A 25,636-nucleotide genomic window follows, 5' to 3' on the forward strand; every position below is an offset into this window, starting at 1 on the left:
TCTGGTGGAACACTTCCATGAGACCATGACACTGTTCTTGATTTATAGTTTTCGTAGAGCTTCCAACCTTCGAAATCTCGATTCGATTAGTAAGTTACTGCGGTAGACCATTTTGAATTAAAACCATATGGATCATTCATCGATTATGGGTTAAATTAAATCGACTTGATAATCTCATCCCTATAGATTCTTTCAAATAAAGAAATTTAAACATGCAAAATACATGAAAAATGTCAACATATTCCATTATCCATACTTGGCAGTCGGGTAAAAAGGATAATCACGAAATAAAACGAGTAAACCTCCGAAATAATAAATATAATTAAAGTAATACAATTATTTTGCAGAGAAACAACAAATCGTTACCTCTATTCAAATCTGGTGTTTATTGATATAAATACATTTCAATTGTCAAGTCACATACAATGGAGACATATCACATTTGCAAGATATAGTATATAAATTCTAGCGTGCGTGGCCGTCATGTATGTACATAAAAATAAAAAAATATACTTAAGTACTAAGTGTTTCAAATACTAAATTTTGAATTTCTTTCATGTCATGCATATATGGGTCCCGGTCGATATTAAAAAACAAAAACAATAATGTTTTATATACACATTTGAATCAGTATATAATAAATATCCAAAATAAAAACATAAGTCGAGTACCCTTAATATGAGTTTTCTATCAAAGACTTAATCAATCGAGTTGAGACCTCGACAACTCGATCTCCGTACATTGACAAATTTTAGTTCTTAAACGACCACAAGAGGCGCTGATGATTTGTGTGGCAGATGAGCTGTTGATTCGGTTACTGAGGAAATTGCTTATACTCTCGATTCGATCGATTGAGTCCTCGTCCTCGATTAAAACACATATTTAGAGTAAAAATTATAATGTATGTCAGCAGTACAGTATCTAATTAAAGAAACCTATATACACATGAATGAAAACAAGGCCTGATATAAAATAATTTCATATTATTATACAAAATTTATATTTGAGTAAAGAAATACATACATACGTCGGAAAATCTACCGCATTATAATTTTTTAACATTACGAAAATTGCTATAACATTTCACAACAATTTGTCTGCCAAAACGGGCATTCATTCCACGACATAATTCTAAGGAACTTTAATTTGTACTAAACACAACATACACAATTTAGTACCGACAATAATTGAAATCAAAACTAAACTCAAAAATCTTTAATAAAATATGGATTCTAATTAGACCACGTTTTTTCTGTAAAATATTGTCATGTTCCACAAAACAATTCTTTGACAAAATATTTGTACTCATGGCGCGTACTTTTTGAATACTTCATGATTTTTTAATTGTGTTAAAAATTAACACATAAAATTACTTATAAAATTATTCATGACATTTTTTTTATAACTAGGTCTTATTCGCGGCTTCGATTAGGACAAATAAACAAGTTATACTTAATATTCTTTCTCAAAATTGTTATTAAAATAATGCAAGTATGAGAGTTCATAGATTACATCATAACCAATATAATTATATTCTCCGTATAAGTGGAAATTTAAGTTATTACACAATTTGCAGCTTGTTTTTCTAATACTCACTGTCAAGTTTTTACATAAAGACGAAACTACATAATTATTTACCCTTGAGTACAGAAGATATATTGTGATATTATCATCATAAAAAAATGTGTTCTGGCATATTAAGAACCCTATATATACGATTAAGTATACTATTGTTTCGAGCCTGTTTGAAAGTAACATAATCGGTAAAATTCACTTAATAAAGCGTCCAAACGGATTCACTTCTATCGCTTTAAAATATGTACCATTTAAAAACCGTGCATTTTGCCAACAGAGATTGATTAATCGGTATTTGGACGATCACAATATATCAGCATGCTTTAAAGAACAATACAAACTATTTTAGTGCATAAACAAAGTGCAATTTTAGAAACACATTCCTTGCTGTATATGAACATGTATTCATTAAAATATAATCTGTTGTGAAATAGGCCATATAAATTTTCGAAAAAGGAATGAATATTATTTTTAATTGAGACAATATTATGAAGTTATTTATTTTAAAAAACCTGCACCAGTCCAAGTTAGAACAACATGGAATATACTCCTAGAATTCTCCAGTAGTGCGTAGCCTATGGCCAGCAGTGGGACATAAAGTGTTGCAGCTAAGGCAGCCTTGATTGCCACATTTGATTATAATACACAATTAAAAAAAAGTTCTCTTTTAATAAAAATAATTCGATTATGTTTAATACTCTCCATATGATGAAATATAATGACAATTAATATGAATTTCATATACCTACTACAGAGAAATAATTCAGTCTGACATCGACCCTAAAATAGATCTGTAATTACAATAAATATTATTCTGAATGGACCATCGGAAAACTAAAATAAACTTAGTAAATAAAAAAAATGATTTTCGATTTTTTCTTTATAAAAATATACAATAACGCTAAAAATATTCAAGTTTAACGGTGCAACATTGATCTATTTGTTACATTAAAATTACATTATTTTACCATTTTAGATTTATAATCGGTTGTTGTGTATCCTTATCCCAAAAGAACAACAATATTTAACAAAAAATGCGGGTGCGTTTACATACAAGTAGATTTTCGGCGCGATACAGCCAGCGCGATGTTCTATGCATTTATTATCCACATTTACATAATGTCCGTTCATGATATACATATATGTATGTTTCAAAGATATGTATTTATATTTAAACAACCAATTATAAATCTAACACTGACGTGCGACGGAGTAAAAGGTGACAAAGTATTTCAATAAAAAATAATCACAAGACACCTAATTCAGTATAATACTAAAAACATTTAATTACTTTTTACAGTAAGTGCCTTGCGAGAACTAACGAAACTAACAGAATGTCTCTATGAATAAATTGTAGCACCAATTATGAGATATTCTGAAAAGTTTAATTAATCATAACTATAATATATATATTTCATCGACTTGAATTTAATAAGAATGTGCTTTAATTGTGTGTGTGGAGTCTTGCATAACTTTGGGTTGGTAATATTACCCGCGTTCCACTTGACTACTTATATATACGTAAAAGGAAAAGGATGTTTGTGTATTCATTTACTATAACCACAATCACTGTGGTCGTTCAGTGGAATGCATTTATACTAATGACCTATTTATTTGACATGGTTAAAGTATGTTAATATGAAAATAGCAACAGAACTTTTTTAGTAACTATTTCTATACATATAAAGGTAAGCTAAGCATTAAAATTTAATCTACAGTCACATTTACAAAAATAAACTTAAGGTATTAATAACCTGTCCACAAATGAACATAGACTTTACAGTTGTGAGTCGGAAATGAAATTTTACCTTCACTCCGAGATCTGTGCTAGGACAGTAATGAGTTGACAAAAGAAATTTCACTGTGGCTTAACCTATTCATATTACACTGTATTACCATACCATAAAGATATCCGAGAGAAGACAATATACATATATAAACAGTATCCTACTCAATTTGTCACCTTCCACCCCGCTGTGCAATACAAAAGCGCTCACTCACTGGACCACGATACTCATCACACAGTTATTGCCTACGAGCTATGAGATTATCAGTCATCAGTACATGACCTCGTACACTGTCGCCTTCTTGTCTCCAGAGCCGGTCACTATGAACTTATCGTCCGCCGATATATCACAACTGAGCACCGATGATGACTCCTTTGACTGGAAAATATAAAAACATGTTTCAATTTTTTTACGATGAAATATATTTTAACATAGCGCACTATATTTAGTAATTATCTTTTGCGAGTTTAAGTAGAAAAATAATATGCAGTCCAAAGACCACTGATTTTCTATCTGAGCATTATTATTACTCCCACAGGGTGTGGCTATACTCTGATTTAGTAGTGGTAATTCTAATTTAGTATTCAGTGGTACCCTATATAGGTATAAGTTATATTTTTCCTTTACTACTACTTGCTACCCTTAAGCTAAAGGGCTAAATAGGAACACTTCATGTAAATTCTTTTCACTTTGATTGGTCCCTTACCACCCAAAACTTCTTCAAACCAGAACACAGCAACACATAACACTGTCATAAGGCAGAAATTGATGTGGTTGTGGTGTTCTCGAAAACAAACCGCGACGATGATTCGACTAGAGTTCGTGATGGTTCTATCACCTTTAGTTAGTTACTAACCTGGAATATACTAGCGCCGTACGGTGTCCGCCACGCGTTCAACAGATTATCTTTGCCAGTGGACGCGAACCATTTCCCGCTCGCCGCGAACCGTAGTGATAAAACGCAGGACTCGTGTAGCAATAGTTGGTAACGGTCCGGTTTGCCCGCGTGTAACACCTCCACGTGGGAGTTCTCCATGCCCACCGCTAGCCATGACCCTGCGGATGGAGGAAAAAAATATTTATTTATTTTCAATTTTATGGCACATGTTTTTAAAATCCACGAGTTTCAAATCAATAAAAAATTTAGGCAATTTTATAAAACGAACAATCGTTGATCAACATTAAACACCATAGCAGAACACTGTATAATAAAAAATAATTCATTGCTTTCTAACTGCTCAGAACAGATTTCGTTTCAGATTAAGAAGAGTTTACTTTAGTTCATCACAATTGATGGTCAAGGGCGGTTTGGTTACCATCTTTAAATACTTTTTTTACAGAACTGTCAAGCATGTAAGGAAGTAAGCAAGGATACCCTTACGATATTTCTCTTCACGGTTGAAGCAAAATAATAATATCAATAGACACATATTTAAAAAAGGACGTCTAGGATATAAATCCAGGTCTCCAGTATAATAGTCTAAATTCCAAATCATTAATCAATGCTACACACTAAGCTGTAATAGACGTACCAGTGGGACAGTATCCGAGCGAGAATATCTGGCTGGAGAAGTCGTGCTGGTGCAGCTGGCGGCCCTCGCGCAGGTCCCACGAGCGCACCGTGTTGTCCAGCCCGCCCGTCCACAGCCGCGTGCCGTCCGCGCTGATGTCGATACACGACGCGCCGTCCGTGTGACCTGCGGGTAACACGTTATTAGCATGCTATCTTTAACTTACTAATAACAGAGTTACGTTTGTCCACCGCCACCTTCACCAAGCCGATAACGATAATAAATAACGGCGCCGAATTAGCGTACATACATTTACTATAACCGCTTGTCCACCGCACGACCGTCACCCGCGCACTGTCATCCCGGCTGATATTTCAAGTAGATCCGCGTAACCGCTAGATCGGCACCGAAATTTTGACGGGCCGATGTGCCGGCAATATAAAAAACATTGGAACTTGTCCATACACTGCCGTCACACGCGTAACAGCTGGACAAAATAAACCGCCGATATCGGTCGTGGTGGACAAACTATCGTCGTCACGACCTATTAAAATCGGCCCGAAATAATCTCGTTCTCGTTATCAGCTCGGTAACGGTGCAGTGAACAAGCGACCTTAGTATAGAGTGGTTAGTAGAAGGACAATATACAGCTCTATTGTATTATCAATGATGCTTACTTTTATAATTATTACTGTTTATTATTGTATTATTACTGTATGCTAATGAGGCTTAATGATTGATATTAATATAATACATGTATAATGTAAGTGCTTACTATGTTCGACCAAAATTTCCAGTAGAGTTGCAATCAAAATTCTGAATGGTGATTTTGAAAGACATCAATTATTATTATTATTAATAAACTATGTACTATGCACTAAACTACTATGATTATTGTCAATAAAATTACATGAATAAACAACAACAAAAAATTTAAATACACTGCAATCATGTAAAAAGTGAAGAAATCATACCTTGAAACTGCCTAACTAAAGTTTGATTCTGTAGATCCCATACTGCAATGTTGCCATCTGAACAACAACTAAAGCAGACCTGTAAAAAAAAGAAAATAACAATTTGTTCAATATAAATCTTTATTTTGTGTTCAACCCCTTTAGGAAATGAATAACCAATAATTCTTATGTAATGGTAATTTACTGTAATGCAATTCAAAACTTGACATTTCCATTTGTGTATTAGTCAATCAGTGCTAGATTTTTAATTTTTATTAAGTATAATTTGCCGAATGCTTATGTAAATGTAATGGGTACTATCAATATGTAATGGGTACTCATAATACGGGGTTGTAATACTTTATTGCTGATATTACAACCTAGTGCAGGATACGAAACTGACATGGTCACCGTGACCACGATCCATGCAACTGGGTCGAAATATCGACAACAAATAAATGAAAACCGCGTTATGTGACTACAGTTACATACTATAACGTCTCAATTTCGCGATAATCTTTATATATATTCCTTATGTGCGTGTGTATGTCACTGAACATCTCCTAAACGACTGGACTGATTTTGATGAAATTTGTTGTGTGTGTTCAAGGGGACTTGAGAATGGTTTAGATTCACAATTTAGTCCGTGGGAAAAGCTTTTTTTAATTAATTTTAATTCGTAAGTAGTTATAGAATCGGAAACTACGCATTTGATCAAGTGATGATCTTTAGCAAAGTTGTTGTCCAAGAGCCCACGAGGGTTTGGGAGTTGGTAAGACCAATTTTCGACAGACGGCACCACTGTCATTCCAATGCAGGTACAAATTTTCCGTTTTACGTATGTCATATTATTTCATTAAAATGCGGGCGAAGCCGCGGGCACCACTAGTTTTAATCCAAAATGTCACCTTGGAGTCGGGGCTGATGGCGAGCGCGTAGCAGGCGGGCGCGGAGGAGGTGAGCTCGGCGCGCATGCGCGGCGTGGGCGACGCGATGTCCCAGATGGACAGGTTGGACGCCTCGCCGCCCACGATCAGCGTGCGCCCGTCCGGCAGCAGCTTCACCGAGCGGATGTAGTTGTCTCTTTGCTGATGAGATGAAGGAACGTACAGTTACTTGGTAGGTTAATGTATGGATTTAAGATTTTATGTACTGACTATTAATGGTATACAATGTTAATCTTACCGTTACCATCTAGGAAGGAGTAATTATTAGAAAGTATACAGCACTAGACAATGGTAAAACCAAGTTCAGAGTGTATAACGGCATTCACTGCGGTGTTAACATTCAGTGTTTTTGTTTCATGAAATGGTAAGTAAACAAGACTGTCACAAGATATTCAAACATAGTACTTCGAAGCAATATACTTGAAGCATTTTAACTTGATACTACCGTAACATGTGTATAATTAAACTCAAACTGTACATTTATGGTAAGTAACAAAAATCTATTGGCAACATTAACCACCTTACATCAGGCGAGATACTCGTATGTAATATTTTACAAAAGCAAAAATGTTATTTACCATGCCTAATCTTTGTATCAGTCTAATCTCAAAAATACGTATAAAACACTCACCAAACAATCCAACTGTGAGACTGGTTCCAACGTGGCCGGCGAGCCAGGATTCGTGATATTCCACAACTTCACACAACCTTTGCCCCCCGTGTACGCGTGTCTGGTACCATTGTTCAGGGATAACGCGACCGCACACACAACTTCCCCGTGGGGTAACGCCGCTACCGTCCTGGTGCCCCGCGGGATACCGGGACCGACTAATGCGTCGGCTGGAAAGGGCACCGGTTGGAGTGGACCCCCGCATGTGTGGTAGGAGTACGCCCTGTAAAAGAGGAAATGGTGATTAATATGCAAATTGTTTTTGAAAACTTTTTTATAAGCAAAATAATTTGTAATTAAATAAATTTCAAATTATAAATGATAATTATATAATATGTATATAATTGGGTATGAATATAATTGGGTATAAATATAACATTATAGAGTAAGTAAAGCCCAAAAGTGTGTATTTTACTGGGATTAAATTAGTATCATGATTATTTCATCATTATAAATGACCTTAATAATTATTATATATTGATACATTCATTCAATCTATCCCTTTTGTTTGTGGATAAGACACCTATTTGTTTCATTTTATGGTTTTGAAAATAAAAGTTGCATCTTCACAAGTATTTCAACGCATTTTCCAGTACTATCAGTTTATTTTAAATATTAATTTGTATCCTCTTATCATTTTGTTCCCATAAATCCTAAATGTAATATAAAATATAATGCTTGTATTACTGTTATATAACACAGGCATGCTAGTTATCATTTGTTTTACAATGTAAGATGTCGATACATAAAACTGCATGACAGTGTAACACAAAGTACGGTACGTACTGCTTGGCGGGCGGCATCCCGTTGGGCCGGTGCGGCGGGTCGTAGGGCAGCGGCTGGCGGTAGGCGGCGTACGCGGGGAACGCGTAGCGGCCCGTCGGCGTCGGCGCGCGCGCCTTGCCCGCCGCGCCGCCCGGCGTGCCCGGCTTCTCCTGCAAATGGAAATATATAAGTCATAGTTTTGTATGCGCTGGCTTGACTCATGGTTAACAACAAGTTAAATATAGCCACCGTTTCACGTATGTTTTGTGTGTGTGTGTGTGTGTGTATGTGTGTGTGTGTGTGTTAGTGCGTGCGCGTGTGAGTACTTGCGCGCGAATGTATGTGCGCATATGACGCGTGTAACGCGCGTTTCCGCGTACCTGTTCGTTTACACATGCTTATTTTTGCGTGTAATTGTGCATACGAACTAAATAAAAGAAAAATAATTTAAAATTATTGTACTCTGTCAACAAAATAATAATACTTTCACAATACCAATACAGAGGTTATGAAGACCCTGTAAGGACACACTGTACAATAATATTACGAAAAATTTAACGCGGTCAATAGTAAACAAACCCTAATTCATATAAAATTACCAAAAATATGAGTTAAACTTACGTCTTTAGAACTCTTCGGTGTTGACCGACTTGATGAGGAACCAGATCTGGAGGGTGGCCGTGGACCATTCTCTGTTCTCTCACCGCCATCTGTCCGTACGTTTGGGGAACCTCTTTCCTCCTTTAAGCACATTAGTATAAAATAATATTAGTATAATAAGAATGTTTAATTTCTAAAAATAGTGGCACATTGAGACACATACAATTACCAATACGGTTAATGAAATTACAAAATTCTTATAAAATATTAAAACACATTGCTGGAGTTAATCCGACGAGGCTATTTCCTTAAGAATTTTAGTTACGAAAGTTATGATAAAGTTAGTATAAAATGCATGAAATTTAAGTTCAAATCCAAGTTCCCTAATTTATAATGATTATTAATAAATTGAATTTATAGGAAAATATGTACTGAATATAAAATAGTACTCAAGTAGAACTATTTATCTCACCTCATTAGCTACATCAACCACTAAGTCTTGGTCACTTTTTTCCGCGTCGCTATCCTAAAAATTTAATTATAATTTAAAATAAACGATCAAAATTTATAATTGGATTAAAAACAAATAAGCAATTTAATGAACATGACGGGAGCAATAATAAAACGAAGCTATTTCATACAAATCATTGTTTAAGCATTTAAAAAGCTTTCAATGGAGTGACTGTTGGTAGATTTTACCAAACAAAAAATGTACTTTTAGTGTTTAAAAAAATATTTTTAGTATTTACAAAAATGTATTTTTTATTTACAGAACGGAAACCCTTTTTTAAGTAAAATTTACATACCAACCAACAGCCACACCACAATCAAACGAACACAAGAAGCAACAATACGTATTTGAAGCCGACACATACACTACATAGACTCACATGCCCGAGTACCTTCTCGTCCTTCCTACGCTTAATGTCCAGCGCTTCGGCCTCAACGGGCGAACGCGGCCGGTACTTCTGCTCGCGCTCGTGTGGAGATACTGAGCGTCTTTGCTGTGGATCAAATGATTCAATAGTTAAGATACGTAAACTTCCATACTTAAATTAGAGTTTGAAGGTGGTAAAACCCTCTGTGATTCGACTCTGTGTTTATGATGAGCTTCCTCCAGAGGTATTCCCGGAGCGCTATGACATAGGGGTTTTCAAAAAAGAGCCGGCGATGCATTGGCGAATCCTCTGGTGTTGCAAATGTTCATAGGCGGCGTTGACTACCTTCCATCAGGTAGCACGTCTACCTAATCGTTAGGTTAAATAATAAAATTAAAAGAACTCCGGCGGTACCACCGCCACACCTATTTCTGCCTCATAACAGCAGAGTTAAGCACTGCTGTGTTCTGGTTTGAAGGGTGTGGTAAGGGAGACATACTTTTCCGAGGCATTTTCCAGCTTAGTCCTCAGGGGTAACGGCACATCTATGGGCGACCTCAGGTAGGAATATGTGGAATGGGATTGATTACAAATGTCCATGAGCGGCAGTCGCCAATTACCATCAGGTGGACTGCATGCTCGTCTGCTACTCCTATATTATAAAAAAAAAAAACTATTGAAAATTTTTGAGAAATATATAGTTATTATAGAGAACTAAGACAAATGTTGTACTTTTCTCTGGTTGTTGGTGTATCCTTAGGAGCTTCTACGGTGGTTTATGTGTAAGGAATATTTTTTGATTCTGGATTCCAAAACGCAATATAGCCACCTTCAAAATAGTTTAGTTTCTTACCTGTTGGCTCATACCCCTAGACGAGACGAGTCTATCGTCCTCCCGGGGCGGGGGTTGTCCGGGCAGCAAGGGCGGCGGCGCGGGCCCGCCGGGCAGCACCGGCGGCTTTATGTCCGTCGGCGGCGGCAACTCCACCTGCAATGTACGAAACCTGCTCAACTGGGGAAGAAACAGTTCACACGGATTTAATATAGCATTGTAATTTTAATTGCTTGGTAGTATTATAATCATCGCCACACCACAAGCCACACCTTTTGTTATAATTGCTCACAGCTAGGTATGAGATTCTTTACAGAATAAAAAAAATATCATTTTTTTTATCTTTAATATTAATTTTGTACGCAATATTAAGTACCAATTAAATACTTACTAGCAAATATTTGCATAATTATTTACAAAAACCATTCAAAATTAAACATATAATTTTGGCGATAGGTGCATATAAATACACTCAAGGTCTCATTCATTAAAATAATTTGTAATAAAATTAAACGTTTAGTTACGTAAGGCAACGCCGCTCGTCGCAAGGTAGTAATTTGCGTTGTGCAAAGTCCACCGTAAGTGGTCACTGCATCCCATGGATATCGTAATCAACCCCAGACAAAATTAGATTCATACCTGAGGTCGGTCACAGATGTGCCGCTACCCCCGAGGCCTAAGCTAGAATGCCTCGGTTAAGTGTGTCTCCCTTACCACTCCTTCAAACCAGAACACAGTAGCGCTTAACACTGCTGTTATTAGGCAGAAATAAGTGTGGCAGTAGCGCCGCCAGAGTCGATGAGTGAAACGCCACGTTACCTTATGCGCCGGTGGGGGTAGGTGTGGAGGGGGCGGTCCCGCGCCGGGGAACAGCAACCCCCCGCCTAGCAACGCCCCCGCGCCGCCGACACCGTGCGGCAGCCCAGCTGATGCGTGGATCTGTTGCTACGAGGAATAGCTACAATTAACATCTGTAATAGTTACGCTACTCTACTTTAATACAGTACATACAGTTTTTATAACTGAGGCAGATTAGCCACCTAATGGAAAATAATCATCGTTGTTTAAGATATTCCCTATACCAAAGGAGTTCCTTTAAAAGAGAACTATATTTTTAAATGTTCTATGCCATAGTCTACTGGGCATATTAATAATTCATACACTAACTGACATTGTCTGGTTAGTGTTTCTTAAAATGTCTTGGCGATAGTTTAGTACAGGTAACAGTTATAAGTAACAATTTCAATAATCATTGCCAATCTATCGTTTTTTCTCGTATGTACCTATGTCTTTCATGATATTTCTTCAACAGTCATGGTGAGTTTAGGGGAATCAGAGATGGTAATTATTTTGATGACCATAGTTTTATCAACGTTTCATTGCAGCATTTTAATAAATTAGATATACCTACCTATGGTTTATTGTTGCTTTCTAATATATTCGATTTTTACACTATTATTAGGATTGATGAGGTAGGGGTAATACAAGTCTTGTTAAAAGGGCAGTTTGTAAGGGAGTGAAATCATTACATGATACAATAATGTATGTGACACTCTGGAAAACCTTATGAAATATAGATTTAGATTTATAAATTATTGTTTGATTACCCAATTTAAAGTGTTCCATATGATAACCATTGATAAGTCTAAAAAGTTATGTTTTAAACTAAGTTTTCCAATTAAAGTACACCCAATAAAATAAAATGCAGTTATTAGGCTGTTATGTTATCAAAACACGCAATAGTTATTACAATGAATGTTAATAAACATTATTACAACGTTAACAAAGTTTATTATACGTGTATATTTTATTAGTTAAAAAAGTTAGGAGTTTCATCTTTTGTTACCCAAAACTTGTGAATATTTGAATTCAACATTTTGACTTCCAGAATAATTTGGTCGGGACTCGAACCCGGATGCATCTGCGCTGCATTGTAACTACTATCATATACATTTAGGTATCATTTTGTATTAGTTGAGATATTTTTTTTTACATAAAATATATTAATCAACGTAACTCTTATTTTGAAACACATTGGAGTTACTTAGTTTAATTAAATTGTGAAGAGAAATATTTTTGTTAACATTAACTTCTACGACAAAAAATAATAATAACATTCAACATTAAAAAGCTTCAGTAATTAAAACAATATCAAAGAAGCTGCAAATCATATAAACTAAAAAAAATGAATAAAAATGCAAATTGTGATGAACGAAAACTGAATACCTACACACACATCTACAAAGTTAGGTGACGTTAAATGATCGTAAAGCGAAACTTAATCAAATGTTGTGCATACAACTAGGGTTGCCAGCCGTCAGTTTTGAATCTTCCTATTCGTTCTACTCGAATATCCTATTTTTTTTATGATGTGACTTCCGGTTATTCCGTTGTCGATCGATATTGGCTCTACCACCATTTTATTAGCAGGATAATAGCTGTCCATGTCTTTTATCATTACATTGGTACAACGAAAAAGGTGGTACAAGGCACCATTTAACATTGTTGCTTAGAGAATCATCAACTTTTATGTACCTTTCCAGTAATTATGCAATCACTAAAAATATACAAATACTTGAGCTTAAAAATATTGAATATCAAAGTTTTAAAAAAGTTTTTATCGCATATTACAAGCTTTTTTTTTATAACTATGATGACAAATCTGACAACCCTGCATACAACAGACTGGTGCTTGGAAAATGTGACGTTAGAAAGACATTAAAGTAGCTGTATCCAATTAGTTTTGTTCGAAACGACATTACAAACTGTTGTTATACTGATGGCCAGTTACAATATTTGTTTAATATTATTGTATGCATTTTAGTACTTGGAATAACGAAGCAATAAAAAGTTAATACTTGTATGTTAATTGAGTGGGAAATTAATTCGGAAGCGTGCAGTCAAAATGATTAAGGATATACTTGGTACAATTTAGTTCGTATCTACTTTAGTTCACATTTACGTATTAAGTACGTATATGTTATAGAATTGTTAAAACAATTATTTGTTCAGAAAGGGGAGTTCAGTTTTTGGATAATTAGTATCACCCATCAGTATTACCTATGGGCAGCAGGGACCATTTACCGTCAAATTTAAACGCATCGATTACCCAGACATTTTTAATATTACAGTTCCCGTCAGCTAGGTTTTATGATTTAGTACAACTGAACCGAACGGAATATTAGTACAATTGAAGCATTTGCGTTTAAAAAATGTTATAATTTTATTTATTTGCGCAGATGTTGATAGCATACAAGCAACGTGACCTTTTAAGTGGTACATAAGTAATGTGGCGACGTCTTTCTACCCTCCGCCAATCGATCACAATTTAATAATGCATGTCAACTATAATTAGAAAGCTACGCAGTCGAGTATTGAGGAAAATCAATAAAAACCGAATGAAGAACTTCGAAAAAACCCAATTGAAATACATAATTATCGTACGTTATTAGTGACACATGAAACTAAATTCCCCGCTCTATATATACGACTTTCCGTACGCAGGTTTGCTCATGCTCTTTCGGTTTTTAAATATATATTTTAGACAAAATCAGAGAAAATCAGTGTATTCAACCTATAAAACTTATTAAAAGAAATACATTTGCATGATAGGTCTTTGCATGATATGTTACCAGAGAGAAAAAAACATTGGAAACGGATCATCAGTTTCAGATGGGTTTCAAAATAAGCTTTTTTTAACTTTTGGAAAGTTCACTAATTCGATTCGATTCGATTATCAACACCAATGTAATTAACTAACTTCAGTACTGTGAAATAAATACATTTTCAATATACTTTAATTACTTTATACTTTTAATTGCCTGTTGTGTGCAGTATTTTCATTACTAAAAAAATACATATGTACAACGCAATATAGAACCTGCTCCTTTTCGAAGTTGGGTACTAAAGACCCGTCTAGTAGATTTAGTTCCTTCTAGTCTTAAGAGTTAAATACTGGTTGATTTCTATTGCAACTAAATTATTCATATGGCTGACGAGTTTTTATAGGTTCAATTATATTTTCTCTATCTTACATTTCTTGCGTCATTGCTTACTCATACATGTATCATAAAGAACTATTTATTACACTAACCATCACATATTTCAATAAATTATTGATATTCGATTAATATATCGCAAATGATGAATGTAACTAGCCATCCGAACAACAAAATGAAAAAGATAGCAACACAAAAAAATAAAAAGGTGTTAATCACAAAACAACAAATGATAAACCAAGCACAACAGTTGTCTAAACTTACAAGAAGTTGCTGGAGGCCCTGTTGTTGTTGTTGCTGCGGACAACGTTAAATAAAACAACGCTGAATTATATCAACATATTTGTTAACAACAAAGATCTATAAGCTTCACTTTCTATACTATCTATAACTATATTTTTTAAGTTGAATTGACTATTTTTGCATTGTATTATTTTTTTACTTATAGAAAAAGTTATTTATTTATGTTAGTAGGAAAAATACTAGTTAGGTTAGGAAAAATTAATCAGAATGGTGTGCCTTGGATAATCTTACAACTCAATATTGTCTATAAAGTTTAATAAAACTTGGGGATTCTATATTCCTTCCACAAATTGATTACTAAGAAATTACAGTTATCTTGCTAATTGTTCAGAATAAATTAGAGAATAATAAACAATTTATTCAAATACAACCTAGGGGCAAAGTAGATTAAATGATGTTGAATATTAATGAATAAGCAGTTAAAAAGAAACAATAAACTATTTAGATGAGTAACGGAAACAAATTGCAACTCAACAGTTATTGTCCTATCAGGATAGCGTCTACTCATAGCATTAAGTTGTTGTAATAACAAAAGATAGAGGAAAGATAGGGAAATAAAAAGAAAGATAGAAAGAAAGAAAGATAGAGGGAAGTACCAGAGCCAAAAGTCGGTAACCTTAGGGAATCAGGTGGTGTAACTACTTACCCCTATGATAGCATTAAGTTCAGACATAGTGACCTGCTTAGCTCTCTCGACTGCCGAGGCCACCTGCTGCTGATGCTCCTGTGCCAGGAAGGGCAACACTTGCCCTATTATAGCGCTTAGTCTTTTCGCTATCTCCGTCTGTGGTGCAAATTAAAATTTTGTTAACTGTTTGCTGTTGAATATAAAATGTTGATATTGGATTTAACTTAAATGAAGATATTATATACAGATATTATATAATGTTATAATTTTAATTAAATTACTTGACATAGAAATTTTACATTACTTCCTGTATAACTTCCTGTTAGTACAGGATATGTGGATATGTTTCAAAATATCACATTGCTACATTCAAACAAACTCTGGATGTTATTTCCTTTTAATAAGATTAAAGTAGGAAACAGGCAGAGGTTGCAGTCCACCTCACGATCACTGCCGCTCATGGACAATTGTAACCAACTCTATATAGAAATTTCTATTTAAAATTAATCACAAATTCATTGCCCCTCCTGAGCGGTAGGTGGTCGCCTCATATGTAAGTCAGCCAGTATCCACATCATTCCACTGAAATGCAGAACTCCTTCATATTAGAAATGGGAATGGGGGTACTTACCCATTTCAACAATACTGGGTTGCAAATATTTATTAAAATTAATATAGACATAAAAGGATAGAATTAAGTAAGCACTGAGTATTAAATTTAAGACACCCGTAAATTAATATGTAAAAAAGATAAAACATACCTGTTTATGCATTTCAACATTAAGGCCATATGACATTTCATAATACTGCAAACAGAAACAACTCAATTAATATATTTAAAGTACTTATTGAAAACTAATTTGATGGGTAAGAAAATATTATTAAAGATATGTACTTATAGCGCGACACCATAAAATATAAATTTCATTTAATGTGAATTACTACTTCAAATAGTAAGCATACAAGAACAAATAAGTAGTTTACTGCACCATACTATCATTATCGTTAACAAATTACTATCCCATAGTTAATCAATTAGTAGATTAAGCAAATAATATACTGAACTCTTAGACATGAAGGTTGTCTCACAATGTCTCCTTTTACTGTTAGATCAAGTAAATTCAAACTTCAAATATGAATACATATATCAATTATGAAAAACAAATGTACGTAAGTATAAAAAAAATTACCATAACATAATGCCTTTGCATTTCTGTTTTCTCACTAGCCAACTTTTCACATTCTAATTTTAACCTGAAACAATATGAGAACGAGATGTGAAAGAGGATACTGCTGAAACAGAATAGACTTTTGCCAACCAGTCATTCTACACAAATCATGTCAAGTGAGACCCAGTTGGTCAAATATGATCTATAACATGAAATAGGTTTAATACAAGCATATAACATAGAAAAAAGACATGATCTAGTGCTTAATTAACATGTTAAGTTTTTGTTTACACAAGTTTTAATAAGTTTTGAACTTACGTGTGATATTGTGCTTGTAAAAAGTTGAATTCCTCCTTGATACGTTCCAACGTATCAGCTATAGTAAACTTAATTGGCCCAGCCGTGGGCTGTGGTCCCTGAAAAACAACTCAACCAATAAACCAATCACATATGGTACTCAATTACAATAAGCGTATCGTGGTTATTTGAAAATTTTGGTACTCAAATAAAGCCGGAATGAAGTAGAAAATAACACAAACCCTTACCGCGGCGCCCGGGTGCCGCGTCGGCGTCGGATACATACTGACACGACAAACACAGTGCCCTCAAACACACAATCAAATAAAGTTTTCTTTATATCCGTTCAAGTCAAACACTTCCGACACCATTTCCAATTATCTCACGACCGCTATAACACACTAAATACGCTCGAACCACGGTTATGCTCTATAGACAATGATATGCACAAACTTTGCTTAAAAACTTTTGAATTATCAGTCATTATCTTGACATGCACAACTTTTTATTACGACCGCCAGTGACAATATAAACTTATGAAACAAATTTTATCATAATTTTTAAACATTGAACACGAAACAGCTTTTATTTAGCAGATTTTGATCATAAATCCACGCCGCAATTTTTGTTAGCTGTCATGTCATCTCACCTATCCATCATTCGTTCATTCATCGCTGTCCGGCGGCAAAGGGATGTAATGATTTATCTGTGGCCTCTTTCGTTCAAAAATATTATGCACTTCTTGTGAGTTTTCATATAAATTAATATTGTGTTGTACACTTCAGAGTATAAAATAATATTATCAGATTAACAAATACATTTACAATTTACTTTTATTTAAAGTTATGCTTATTATAATCAAATACTATTAGTATTAACGCCTGTATAATTAAAAGAACTAAATACTAATAAGTATGTTGAATTTCCAGTTTCGCTTTTATATTTATTTTTACTAGTTTATTAACCCATTTTGTATTAAAATTAAAGACAAAAATGAATAAATATTATTTAACTTATAAATAGTCTATTGAAGAAATATCTATGTTCAGTTCATTTGTTTTCTGTGGAACGTTTATGGCAGAATTGGCAGAGAAAAGTAAAGATTGTTGCCTCGCCTGCCAATTGTCGCGCTGCAGCTGTTCGATAGCAGACGAGTGTGAAATATCGGAGTGTTTTGAAATAATATTTGGTTGCTTTGATTTATTACGTGAAACAGTGAGTTTTCAAATGATTATTCTCAAGAAAAAAGTGTTGTTATAGAAGTGTGAATAAGGTTTTTGTGTGTTTTACGTTTCAAAGAGAACCATCATGGATTTCAAAACAGCCGTTTCAAACATTTTCAACGCTGCACGAGATGGGAATCTTACACGACTAAAAGTAAGTATTATAAAATAATTTTCATAATTTTGCAAAGTGAAAAATAAATAATTAAATTAGTTTAGAAAAGAGTTGTTATAAATATAATCTCGTTCGAATTGCCGTTATATGGCAATTGTGTACAGTTACATTCCACGTTTTGTAATCTCCCGATTCGATTTGGACGGGTTGCACGGGACTGGTCTGAATAAAAAGGTGATATTAAATTATCAGTGTTGAAATATTTGTTATGTAACTTTTTCTCAGCAGTGATTTTGTTATGAAACTGATAGTCGATGATCATGCATCCACCAGTAGGATAAGAAGATAAGGCATAAATTATTCTGTAATTTTCGATATAGATATATTACGATCTTTCACGTTATCTACGTAGAATTGCGCAGTTTTATTGTATTTACAGCCTACCGTTTTGTATCTTCTACTCGTATTTTTAGATTTGTGTGAACTTCGTCAATAATTACGCAGTACGGTGTCGGTACGCGTAATCCGAAAATGGAACAACGACGAAATTGTAAAGCGGGAAATTCTATTACACTATTTCAATTATCCTACTTCTAAACAACATCTCACCATTGCTTTTTTTGCATACTGAGATCATAAAGAAAAAATACCCGTTATAAATAATTATCTATCCAATGTTTTGCTTACCAAAGATCAACATTATAAAATTTCTGCATGTCAGAAATAGTGATATTGCAATGTTTTGTACCTGAGATTAGGGATAAGTTATACTTTAATCCCGTTGTACGAATTCCAAGACAGGTTTTACAAGAGTGTATATTACTTTTGACAAAGAGAGTATATTTTGTATACAACAAAAGATTTTTTAATTCCAAACATTGATTAATTATTTCAATGTAACAATGAGAACACAGGAAAAGTGAGGCTGTTTCCAATTATTATTTTAACATATAATTGGACAATAATAATAATAATTTGACATAACCAGGATATTTTCATTACATTAAAAAAAGTAAACACACCATGAAATAAAGCAATAAAATATTGGCACTAAAGATCTTATAAATATTACTTCTCTGTTGTTTCTAGTGGACTATTATTTTATGCCTATCAGTGTACGGTATGCTATTCCATATATTTTCTTAAGAACGCAAACTATATATGTGCTTGCTAAAATAAAAATCTTGTTACTCTTTGCATGATACTCATATCATATCTTCATAATGGTTTTAATCCTTACTTTGAACATAACTTGAGTATTTTGTGTTTAAAAAAGTAGTTTTTGTTTAGTATGCAAAACATCAACGTTATTTTGTCTTTACTACCGACTATAGATGTCAGTAACTAACCCCGAATATATAAGGAGTACCTGCCAAGTTTATACTAAATACAGATTTATATTGTATATATAATGCAGGTCATTTTAGGTATATTGTAGGTAAGATTCAAAAACTGCCTTTTGTGTTTGTTAACATAAACCATAAGTACTTATTTAAATTCTATTGTTTGTAAAATTATTTAATATGTGTTTATATTATGTGTAATTTTTAATAATTTTATCTTAATAATATATATTATAATAAATTCTCTGACATATACATTCTCATAATTTACAATTAATTCCACATAAACAAGTATAATTGCACAGTTAAATGTCCATGTGGTAATTATACTTACTTATGCATTCTTCATTTTTAACACATGTGAATTACCACATATATATTTTTATGTGGCTTATACTGTATATGTATTATTGTATATCATAATTGTACATTTTCCTCAGAAATATTTTATTTCAAAATTTTATTTTGATATATTATGTTATTACACTTGTTTTAATTTTGTATTAATTAAGTTGTAAATTAGCCAAAATGTTAGTTTTGTGTTTTGACCTGCTTCTGTTTCTTTGAAAGTCAACATAACCGTTATTTCCCACCTATTTACTAACTTTGATTAAAATATGGGTCCCTTCAAAAATGATGCAAAAATAGATTTTCTCAAAAGCCCAGTAATGCATTCTGCCACTTCTATGGTGTCTAATGTCCATGGGCAATGGTGACTAGTATATATTAGGTAGACCATCTTGAGGTTTAACTAAGAAAAAGCTTATCCCGAGATACTGCCTTGGTTGATGCTGGTTGGCCATGTTTGTTTTTGTTTATTTATTTATTTATTTAGAACTTTATTAGAGCATAAAAATTGGTATAAAAGGCGGACTTAATGCTAGAAGCATTCTTTACCAGTCAAACTTTGGGTAAAGTAGAAAAAATGCAATTTTTGTTAAAAAAAAATTAAAAAAAAATTTTTAACAAAAAATACAACCGACTTCTATGTCACTACAAAGTAAAAAATAATTCAAATAAATGTTGGTTTAGTACATATTTCTGAAGTCGGCGCTCATATTAGATACGCTGTTGACATCGTTATCCAACGAAATATATTGATACGCTCATATTAGATACGCTGTTGACATCGTTATCCAACGAAATATATTGAGCGCCGACTTCAGAAATATGTACTAAACCAACATTTATTTGAATTATTTTTTACTTTGTAGTGACATAGAAGTCGGTTGTATTTTTTGTTAAAAATTTTTTTTCACCCTTTTTAGTGATGACATAATAACATTTATATTAATACAATATAAAATTGTATAAACGAGATCACGAATTAAGGTAAGGTCTGAATTTACATTGATTGGAACCGCCCGCTCGCAGGGCGCTGCCGCGCCCTGCTCGCTTAGTTTTATATTGTCTTATATGTTCCAACCTAACCTAACTAAATAGTCAATGATGAACTGGCTTTGCAATTTCATTAGAACCTACAGCAAATATCTTCAAACACAACTCAATTATTCCCATTGGTTGAGGAGTTACATATTTTGTCTCCGAGCCACATTATCAGATCCTCAAATAGTCAATGATAAACTGGCCTCGCAATTTCATTAGAACCTACACCAAATATCTTCAAACACAAGTCAATTATTCCCATCGGTTGAGGAGTTACATATTTTGACTCCGAGCCACATTATCAGACCCTTAAATAGTCAAAGATAAACTGGTTTTTCAATTTCATTAGAACCTACACCAAATATCTTCAAACACAACTCAATTATTCCCATCGGTTGAGGAGTTACATATTTTGTCTCCGAGCCACATTAGCAGACCCTTAAATAGTCAATGATGAACTGGCTTTGTAATTTCATTAGAACCTACACCAAATATCTTCAAACACAACTCAATTATTCCCATTGGTTGAGGAGTTACATATTTTGACTCCGAGCCACATTATCAGACCCTTAAATAGTCAATGATGAACTGGCTTTGTAATTTCATTAGAACGTACATCAAATATCTTCAAACACAACTCCATTATTCCCATCGGTTGAGGAGTTACATATTTTGACTCCGAGCCACATTATCAGACCCTTAAATAGTCAAAGATAAACTGGTTTTTCAATTTCATTAGAACCTACACCAAATATCTTCAAACAAAACTCAATTATACCCATCAGTTGAGGAGTTACATATTTTGCCTCCAGAACCCACTCTGATCCTCATCATATTTAAATGGGACCAACTTGTAGCAATTGTCCACACACGAAATTAAAGGCATTAAAATAGGTTCATAAACGGCGAAGTTATGGCTGTTATATTTACATGGGTGGAGGAGTTCCCCTCTTTTTCTCCAGAACCAATCGATGGATCCTAACCATATTTAAATGGGACCAACTCGCAGCTCGTCTCTACACAATAAAAAAAGAATTATTAAAATCGGTCCACTAACGGCGGAGTAATTGCTGTACATACATAAAAAAAAAAAAAAAAAAAAAAAAAAAGATACCGGCCGAATTGATAACCTCCTCCTTTTTGAAGTCGGTTAAAAATTTTAGTCTACTTGTATAATATTCAAAGTAAATGTTTATTCAAACATCTGCTTAGTACATAATTACCATTACTTAATGAGTTGAACTTCATTATGCTGCAATTATACTATTCAAATTGTTACTAGGCTAATTTACAAACAAAGCTTTATTTATGTAATTCCTTTGAACTAGATAATGACACCATTAAATGGTATTTGGTTCAGAGATGATCTTCATTTACACTTTAAATCTATATTATTTTACCACATAATTGTAGTGATGAATATAAATAATGTATGTAGATGTTAGCATTAAAAATTAATTTCTATAATATAGGAGTAGCAGATGAGCATGCACTCCACATCTGTAATCAATCCCAGATAGGACTAGATATTCCGACCTGGGGTCGGTCACAGATGCGCCGCTACCCCTGAGGACTAAGCTGGAACGCCGCGGAAAAGTATGTCTCCCTTACCACACCCTTCAAACCAGAATACAGCAACGCTTAACACTGCTGTTATAAGGCAGAAATAGCTGTGGCGGTGGTGTTGCCAGAGTCGAACCACAAAGGGTTCTACCACCTTCAAAACATGCAGCTCATCTGATATTAAGTCTTCACTTTGGTTCAAGAAAATATGTGGGCGTCCAACCTAAGGGGGCTCTTTCACTATAAACATTTGCTTGTAATGTTAACAGTCAAGCATTATATTGGTAGCGGAGAGAACTGAGCATTGCTTTGTGTAAGCATTGCAATCTATAATGATACTGGACTTTTGTAATCATCTCTTGGATCAACAGATCCAGTATATAAAATGCAAAAATCTCTCAAATTCCTGAAAGAATGTCTTAATAAACATTGCATCACAACATGACATAATCCAATAGGTTTATCTAATAGCAATGAGTTTGCAAAACGCATATTCTCGCACAGACATAAAATATAGCTACTTAGGTAACTTCCTAGCATGTTTCAATCACAAGGAAGTGGTGTTGTTTACATAACTGACGCTTAACTATAGGTAGTGTGTCTTACTCTAAACTGGTATAGGTATGAAAGGTACAACTTTGTTAGATGAATATAGGAACAGCCAGGTGAAAGGAGTTTACTTACATAGCCTATTAGTTGCTGGAAGCTTAGAGCTGGAAGTCCATGTTTATAGTCAAATAATTTTATACTGTTTTCATTGTATACGCAAATGATGTTCTTCATTAGTTTGTCTTGTGTAAATAGTGAGTTATTATTTTTTTAATTCTTAAATAAATTCTATAATTATTTCGTAAATAAATTTACTATTAAACATTAGTGATAAGTTATGTCTTTTAATACATTTATTTATATAGTACAAAGAACTATTGGAAAACGTATGTTTAAAAAATGGTAAAATCAATAAGCTTCTAAGCCCTATTTCTAATATTATTACTTAAATTACTTAATTAAGAGGAGGTATTGAAAATATACCAATTACCCAAAAGTTCTCAATACGACAATAAATATATTTTCTTAAATCTGTCGAAATTAAACTTTAATGTCCACCACAAGAACACACAATTTATCTGATACTGACTGATGAATTTATAAGTTCTAAAGCAGTGGTTCTCAACTCTAAACATGATTTGTATAATTAAATTTCAATTAAATTCTTTGTAACATTCATGGTGTCAGTGAGTCTCATATTGTTTTATCACAAATAGCAGGTGACAGTAACATTATATCCATTGTTAAAAAGTTACTGGATGTTACTAAAAATGTTCAGAACCACTGCTCTGTAGGGAAAGTAGGTAGAAGTGCGTTGACCTCATTTGATATGTTGTTTACAATGAAATGTGTACAAGCCCTGACTGCGCGTGGGAGGGCGGAATTCGAGATCGCTAGAGAAACCAAAGTTTAATATCAAGGACCAGTAAATGATAATTATATGTTGGAGCAAATCAAATTTATATTCAAACTGAACTCATTAATCTACTTAATAAAACTGATTGATTATCAGTAAAGTGAATAGAACGAATATTGGGAAAGTACTGAATGTTTTTAAGGACGTTATTACGACTACCCATCGACTACTATTAGAATACATAACATTTAATAAAAATGCAGTTTAAAATATTTTTTGTGTATTCGTCTCGCCTCGCTTCAATCGGCAGATAAATAACATGCCTATCTATCTATCTATCACATAAGGAAAATATCGACATATTTATAACGAAGTTGTTTCAACTCTCGACTCACGGGTCATTTCTTGGCGTACATTTGAAAAGAATTCGCGTGACGTATGGAATGAAGAGCTAGTCATTGGACCGTGTAATAAACAGATGACGCGTGTAGCTTGACAGCGACGTTTAGTGAAAGTATTTGATTTTGAGGTCTTAGCTCTGCTGCATACTTCAGATCAATGTTAAACTTTGCGCCTTGAGGAAATATTCGCTGAATGATGTTTGGCGGTCGAAAACCCATTTTTATCTTGAACCAGATAATAAAACACTGCAAGATATCGACTATCGTCCGTGACTTGCGTGTCAGGGAAATGGCCCATGTATCGTCGCTTTGACGACAATTCTTCCTTATGACAAAACCCCTTATCACAGCGCTCCGGGAATACCTATGAGAGAAGTTTATTCCACACTACGCACGTATGCAAGATTACAAATGTAAACATTCGCAGGGTATGCTATCAATTACGCCAAGTTATGTATGCCATCCGGTATAAACGATTTAATAACTGCAATCTGTTATTATTACTTTGCTTGTTATTTTAATATTTTTACCGTGAACAGATAAAACACAACTGCCAGTAAATGCTTTACATTGTATACAAGCGTTTAACGTATTATGCCATAGATTTAATATTTAAGATTGTGATCTAAAATTGTATAAGTTGCTTCCTAAATTCTTAAAATTGTCTGGAAGATTTATTTTACCTATTGTTTAATTTACTACACAGACATTAGATACACAAAGATAAACGTTTTTTGCTTTATCTCGAGTATGTCCAACATTTAAATCTTGTGTCACGGTCGTTTATACACACACATAAAGAGAAATGATATTCTCGCGTGTAATTATATTTATTATCAGGCGTATACGTCTTGTCATGTCAAAACATAAAATATTTCCTTCACCACCAGCACCATCTGTTTTGAAATGTAAACCATATAAAACACGAATATCTCCGAATGCGTCTGCGTTTGCTCAAAAGATTTTGCGATGCGGCGAGTCTTCAGATCGAAAATAAGTTTGTGAAACGCATTTAGCGTCCTGTTGCCTGCTTACTCATCCCAGATGCACGGATGCAATCGTCGTTTGCCCGCAAAACGACGTGTTAAAATTAAACCCCAACTTTCCTTGTGATGGTCCAAGATGTTCATTTTAGCGGTTTGACACATAAATGACCATATTTACCTATAAGCCAAGAAAACTCTTCTTCGCTTATTGTCATTGGTGCCTTTTGTCCCTGGATATCTTTTCCTATAAATTTTCTTCTTCTTCTATAAATTAGATGTGTGATTATAAATAGATACTTAA

General features: G+C 33.9%; 2 protein-coding genes across 14 annotated transcripts in view; one reads left to right on the plus strand and one right to left on the minus strand.

Annotated features, from left to right (window-relative positions):
- Positions 1-303: 303 nt before the first annotated feature.
- LOC140749300 (protein groucho) lies at positions 304-17,594 on the minus strand. Of its 13 annotated transcripts, none has more exons than XM_073082380.1 (18): positions 17,162-17,594; positions 16,935-17,032; positions 16,638-16,701; positions 16,209-16,253; positions 15,466-15,603; positions 14,781-14,813; positions 11,338-11,463; positions 10,540-10,674; positions 9,699-9,812; positions 9,281-9,334; positions 8,830-8,949; positions 8,230-8,378; positions 7,405-7,666; positions 6,735-6,914; positions 5,848-5,926; positions 4,895-5,059; positions 4,219-4,418; positions 304-3,740 (listed from the first exon to the last, which is right to left on the minus strand). In XM_073082380.1, exons 1-18 carry the CDS (start codon positions 17,195-17,197, stop codon positions 3,633-3,635), a joined length of 2,106 nt encoding a protein of 701 aa, XP_072938481.1. In that variant the 5' UTR covers positions 17,198-17,594; the 3' UTR covers positions 304-3,632. The 13 variants fall into 13 exon arrangements, with proteins under 13 accessions (XP_072938481.1, XP_072938470.1, XP_072938476.1 ...); XM_073082369.1 differs by having other exon boundaries at positions 9,684-9,812; XM_073082375.1 differs by having other exon boundaries at positions 9,684-9,812; positions 11,338-11,457; positions 15,499-15,603; positions 17,156-17,594.
- A 428-nt stretch (positions 17,595-18,022) lies between these two features.
- LOC140748889 (protein fem-1 homolog CG6966) overlaps positions 18,023-25,636 on the plus strand; it is a 103,097-nt gene continuing 95,483 nt past the window's right edge. The window contains exon 1 of the mRNA XM_073081796.1: positions 18,023-18,290. Within this exon, the coding sequence (XP_072937897.1) occupies positions 18,222-18,290 (69 nt within the window). The 5' untranslated portion in view covers positions 18,023-18,221. The remainder of the gene's footprint in view (positions 18,291-25,636) is intronic.

Source organism: Epargyreus clarus, unplaced genomic scaffold (assembly GCF_041222505.1).
Source record: "Epargyreus clarus isolate Ecla_fem2 unplaced genomic scaffold, WU_Ecla_fem_2.2 ptg000017l, whole genome shotgun sequence".
In the NCBI taxonomy this organism is placed as follows: Eukaryota; Metazoa; Arthropoda; class Insecta; order Lepidoptera; family Hesperiidae; genus Epargyreus; species Epargyreus clarus.